The 6192-nt window shown below is 35.0% G+C and overlaps 1 protein-coding gene across 1 annotated transcript; it reads left to right on the plus strand.

Moving 5' to 3' along the window:
* The first annotated feature begins 347 nt into the window (after positions 1-347).
* Positions 348-5702, plus strand: LOC117414835 (BCL2/adenovirus E1B 19 kDa protein-interacting protein 3). Its single transcript, XM_034024650.3, has 6 exons — positions 348-591; positions 2620-2797; positions 3838-3916; positions 4123-4229; positions 5135-5284; positions 5485-5702. The coding sequence occupies exons 1-6, from the start codon at positions 549-551 to the stop codon at positions 5528-5530; spliced, it is 603 nt and encodes a 200-aa protein (XP_033880541.1). The 5' UTR covers positions 348-548; the 3' UTR covers positions 5531-5702.
* Positions 5703-6192: the final 490 nt, after the last annotated feature.

Raw genomic sequence — 6192 nt, forward strand, 5'->3', positions numbered from 1 at the left:
ACACAATGGGCTACTGTTGCAGCGGCTATATTTGGAATAGCTCAATAAATATACTAATGCGACTGTATTCCACAAAATGAATTGTGTGTCGATTTAATCTGGTATCTACTGTAGATCAAGTGCCATACATTTGAATCTAATTATTCCAGGCCACATAATGATTTGCAAAAGAGTCGAGCTGTTTCTACCTCGCCCAAGGCCTTCTGCCTTCTGGTCTATTTTAAATGCGTGGTTGTATCTTACATTTCCTCGTTCTAATCTAGACTGCCACCTGGATCACTTTCAACTCCCTCTGCTGTTGAAATCAGAGAATGTTTTGAAAGGACAACCCAGCCGTGACGGAACTCTTCCTGGGCCAATCAAAACACGCGCTTCCACAGGTCAACAATAACTGTATCACTGTGTTTACGTGGAGCATTATTTTTTTCTTTTAGAGAGAAAGGTTGACATTATTATCGTTATTATTATTGTGTCGCTTCTCCATTCTTTAAATACAATTGTTATTATTATTATTTGTCTTGTGAATTGTACGAAAGGCTTATATAAACATGTCTACGGACAAGCCAAGTAACCAGGAGGAGAATTTGCAGGGTAAGTGAAGTGAAGTGAGCTCGCAGCTGTTCTCTTTCCTTGCTCGCGCACAGATGAGGCCTCCAGCTGCAATATGGACATATTCGAATTGTTTAATGACACGTTTTAATGAAAGCAAAATGTTTTTTAGAAATGTGTATATATAAACATATTCGCAAATTCAAAATAAGTATTATACCGTTGTTGTTCCTTCTCCTATTTAAGATTTAGGTTTGGAGTTTTTAAAAATGACGTAAACAAATAAATAGTGACATTTTATATGTGTGTGTGTGTGTGTGTGTGTGTGTGTGTGTGTGTGTGTGATCATGAAGCAGCATGAAAACCTTTTGATTTATTTGGGTTGTATGCATTATATGGGTTATTCAGGAGAACATACAAGTAAATGTATTCAGTCTGGAAATCCTGAACAACATTTTCACCTACTATATTTTAAGTATTTATTCAATTACAAGTCAAGTTCTTGTTTAAAATAAACCTTGTTTAAGAAGGTACAATTACATTACGAGGTTGTATCGCATTCAGCACAGTCATATTTTTCATTGGAATCTTTGACGTCACTAGTGCATCAACATAAAGGATTAGAGCCTTATTGAAGGACAAGTTTGGATGACATTTTGACGGTATGAAAAATATGTAGAAACGAGAACAATACTTGTTCCTGCAAAAAGTTGTTCAAAGCACGCTTTTATATATAACACTCCAGCCTGGGCTTATATCTTTAAAACAGACTGCTGCAGTCATGGAAAGATTGATGCAGCAGTTTGCAAAACAAATGTTGCTATTATTACAATATGTTCTACATTGTACCAGACCAGTGCTTGTCTATAGATAAACACTGCCAATAATAAACTGATTACGAAACAGTGTTCTGGGTAAGCACCAGAGTGTGCAGTTATTATTGCATGACCATTCTTAACTAGTTTCCCTACAGAATATGGGTTAACTGTTTCAGTCGTTACTTTCTTGATTAAAAGCAAGAAGTAACCATTTATTTAATCACAAGATGTTAAGAATATTGTTTTAATTTCACGTGATAGCTACAGAACTTAGTTTGTTAATTTAAAGTGTTTTTTGTTTTTTTAAGTATTTCTAAATACAGTAGATCTTATACAAAAATGTAGGAGTATGTCTGTTTAAGAAGTTTGAGGCAATATCAGCAGTGCATTTAAATTTACACAGAAAGGTTTGGAATGGACTGGAAATAGTTTTTAGCAAGCATTTGTTCCAATATAAAGCAGAGTATTTAAAAATGTACTGTAGTTAACATTGGTGAAACTACATCTAGCAGCGAATTGGGGTTTCATTTTTATTTAAGGCATTAAGTAAACTTCACAACAGAAGCAACCATTCCAATGTATTTTAGACAATTTTATGCCGGCTTATATAATGCAATTGTATTACTTTTGACAGGTACATGCCTGAAAGCAAATGCTAATGGTGCATAGTTAGTAAAAGTGCTCTAAATAACTTAACAATATATACTTTTTTTTTTTTTTTTTTTTAGTGTGCTGTGTTATTTACAGTTTTGGCAAGTATATTTTTGTATGAAGGATCAGCAAAACACGCAAGCTTGTTTGACCTTGCAAATTCTATCTCGTTTCCTATTTGATGCAGAACAAAAATAACCTTGTCCTTTTATTTCTCCAGCAGGGTGTTTATGAGGATGTAATAGGTGGGAGTGGTTTCCATTTCTCTTTCCCATTGGCTGTCAAAGTGCCTTGACGAAAAAAGGCATGCGATTGTCAGATCAGTCTAAATGCACACAGAGGTAGCAAATAATTTACAAAAGAAACACATCACAAGTAAACAGGTTTTGATTTCCCCCAGCCATGCTTTATGTAAAATATGCAGTAGTTAACACATTCATAGCAATCTCTTCATATATTCGTTGTAAAGGGGTGTACCTGTTATTGCAAGGTTTTTTTAGGGTAGTGCTATAAAAACTGGGTAACCGATACATTATTTTACAAGCTGTGTAAGTGTGCAACAGCATCTTGTATTATTGGTGTTGTTTTCATGTTCAAACAGGCTCTTGGGTGGAACTGCACTTCAGTGGAAATGCCAATGGCAATGGCAGCCCTGCACAAAATGGAGGGCAGGAACAGGTGCAGGCTTCCATTCACAATGGTGATCTGGAAAAAATGCTTCTAGATGCCCAGCATGAATCTGGAAGAAGCAGTTCCAGAGGGAGCTCTCACAGTGACAGGTACAACAACAGTCATAATGTTTTGTAGGCAAAAGGGTAGAGTGCAAAGATTTGATGATACATGTAGATGAGTGAATGTCTGTGTAACTCAGGTTACATAACGGGATGGCATGTAGATTCACATTACATAACAGTTTGTACAATTTTACTGTGAACTTATTTAGGCGTTTGTACATTGCTGCCTAAAGCTGAGAGGTTACATAACAAGATAATTATAAAATTAGTCAAACATAATAATAACAACAACACTGTAGTTTAAGCGCTTGAGCGCATTTATTTTCATTATAAATCACAACACAAAACAACAAACACTGCACACAGTACCTTCACCATTGCTACCTAAACTGCAGTGTGGAGTAGTGGTTGGGCTCTGGACTCTTGACCGGAGGGTCGTGGGTTCAATCCCAGGTGGGGGACACTGCTGTTGTACCCTTGAGGAAGGTACTTTCCCTAGATTGCCCCAGTAATAACCCAACTGTATAAATGGGTAATTGTATGTAAAAAATAATGTGATATCTGTATAATGTGAAATAATGTATAATGTGATATCTTGTAACAGTTGTAAGTCGCCCTGGATAAGGGTGTCTGCTAATAAATAAATAATAATAATAAACTAACACCTGTGATCACCCTATTTATGCACCTATTTACATCCCCACGTGTTTTTGCAGGGAGCAGTTTAACCCCCTCCCTGCCACCCATTACTCCACACACACACACACACACACATACACCCGTGCACTGGCAGGGCTTCCACCCTGCTGCACTGCCACACATGCACAGCAAACTCTTGAAGCCAATCCAAGGTATTATAGTTCTCAAAGACTGCACACAATTGTATGCCTAATTTGAAGTTGTCCCTGTACCATTTTGTGTTAATTAAATAACTTAAGTGAAGTATTTGGGGAAAAAAAGGACATGTCAGCTTTGCATCTCATATACATAGTATCTGAATAGTATTATCTGTACAAGTAGCTTTGCATAATATGTAGATTTCCTTGAATTAAATATTTAGAGTAATCTTTTTTTCATTTATTCAGTCCGCCAAGATCACAGACTCCACTCCACCTGCGCAGAGGTTCAGAGGTGCCCAGCAGTGGAGAAAAGAACAGCTCTCAGGTCGAAAAAGAATAGCTAATATATTGGGTTGGGTGGGTCAGGTCTATTGATGTATCATTGTCATTGTTCTTACAGGGGTATTTGTTTTCAATTTACACATAATATATAATAGAATAAAATGGTCTCGAATGATTAAAAAATATATATGCGGAAGAGGTATTACTGTTTATTATTTTAAAATACTGAATGATTTTACTTTGCGTCAGTCCGAAGAGGATTATCTTGAAAGAAGAAGAGAAGTAGAAAATCTTATGAAGAAAAATGCTGATTGGATTTGGGACTGGTCAAGCCGACCAGAAAACATTCCACCAAAGTAAGTTGCTTATCAGTGTTTCCTGGCGGAAAAAAATGACCCCCTGCTCTTAACAAATATTGGACTTGATTCTTTCCTTTTATTCAAAATTGTCATTAGGAATATGTTCTTTTCAGAAAGAAACAACGCAACAGAATAAACTAAGTTGTGTGTTATTTGTTTTATGGCTAGTTTTGCAGACTGTAACTGTACTAGTTGTAACTCGTATTGGTCTACCTTGACTAAGAAGATAACATTAGGTAGTCGAAATCTCTCTCTCTCTCTATATATATATATATATATATATATATATATATATATATATATATATAATATTTCTCTAAATTTTATAATTCCAGAAATGTCCTGTTGATGGCAGCAGAGAGAATAATCATATACAGGGATTGGACAATAAAATAGAAACAGCTAACCTATATTGTCAATAGGGTGTGGCACCCAGGATAGGATTGAAGGCATATGACCATGCTTGCATGATTACCACACTTCTCAAATGAGGACCTGCCAATACTGTACATTTGGTACTACAGCTACAGGGTTTTCAGATTTGCTATAAGCTAGATAAGCATTCATCTTAAGGCTCTTGGTTCAGATAAGGGAGGTTATAACATGACTGGCATCCATCTTTCTTGAAGTCAGGCTCTGTGTTAATACAGCTGATCGGTTAAGGGCAATACATTGAAAGTTATCACATTAACAACTACTTTAACATAACCCCAGTTCTAATCATGACTGCTTAATGTTACTCCAGGTAAGATGGTTTAGTGTCCATCAGCGTATGAGAAACAAGCTGGACATTTTAGAGTAGTTTACAGGTTCCACAATGTTTCAATTATTACAGTATTTAAAAAAAAGAAAGGAAATAATACGACTTTACTTTTCTTATTTCTCTCCACAAAAAAAAATAGGGAATTCCTGTTCAAACATCCAAAACGCCCGGCGACCTTGAGTATGAGGAACACCAGTGTTATGAAGAAAGGAGGAATTTTTTCTGCAGAATTTTTGAAGGTGTTCCTTCCTTCTTTGATTATTTCTCACATACTCGCTGTCGGTCTGGGGTAAGTCAAAATTTTTAAAAAATGATGTGTTCTCTACACTTATTTGTGAATAGAGAAAAAATGCACAGCTGTTTCTTTATTTAAATAGGTTTTTACCTTTATATTTAATATTTTGAAACAATCAAAAACGAGGAGTTACAGAATTAATCTTGCAAAAATTAAATGACTTGACATTTTTTTTTTTTTTTTTTTTTATAAAGGATCTTCATTGGGAGACGCTTAAGAACCTCAACCAGTACCTTCTAAATGTGACTTTGTTGTCAGCTGCGTCTGACTTCATTTACCACTGAAAGCTTGGCATGCCTTCATGTAACGCTTTGTAGACATGCGTACAAGTGCTTCTGACTGCTGCACTGCTTGTGTTCCTTCATGAATGCTATTTACCAATTACTACACATATATATATATATATATATATATATATATATATATATATATATATATATATATATAATATATCTATATATATATATATATATATATATATATATATATATATATATATATATATATATATATATATATATCATACGTTATTTGCTAGCTTTTGCAAACCTTGACCTATTAACACCTCGGTTATTGGAGCACATTTTAATAAAATGTTAAGCACTGAGGTATTTATATAGTGTTAATTATACTGGGTGTTGGTGACTGTATAAGATGTCATTATTGCAACCATTTATGTTATTTCTTTTAATACAGGTGAAAAATCAAAGGAGTGTGTGTGTGTCTTGCCCAGCATGTATTCAGGCTGTTCATTTTATAGGTCTAAAAAAAACATTGACAAGGGAGGACCCAAACAAGGGCAAGTATTTAATGTTGCATTTTAAAAAATATGTTTTATTTCTAACAAACGAACAATGCTGTGACTTAAAACTAGGGATGCACTGAATCCAAGTTCTTGGGAT

Source organism: Acipenser ruthenus, chromosome 7, assembly GCF_902713425.1.
Source record: "Acipenser ruthenus chromosome 7, fAciRut3.2 maternal haplotype, whole genome shotgun sequence".
In the NCBI taxonomy this organism is placed as follows: Eukaryota; Metazoa; Chordata; class Actinopteri; order Acipenseriformes; family Acipenseridae; genus Acipenser; species Acipenser ruthenus.

Excerpts from the sequence above, each read along its gene's own strand:
- LOC117414835 (XM_034024650.3), top strand. The coding sequence starts at position 549 with ATGTCTACGGACAAGCCAAGTAACCAGGAGGAGAATTTGCAGG. Across the intron at positions 4,230-5,134 it reads CCAGAAAACATTCCACCAAA|GGAATTCCTGTTCAAACATC; the intron begins GTAAGTTGCTTA and ends AAAAAAAAATAG. Across the intron at positions 5,285-5,484 it reads ATACTCGCTGTCGGTCTGGG|GATCTTCATTGGGAGACGCT; the intron begins GTAAGTCAAAAT and ends TTTTTTATAAAG.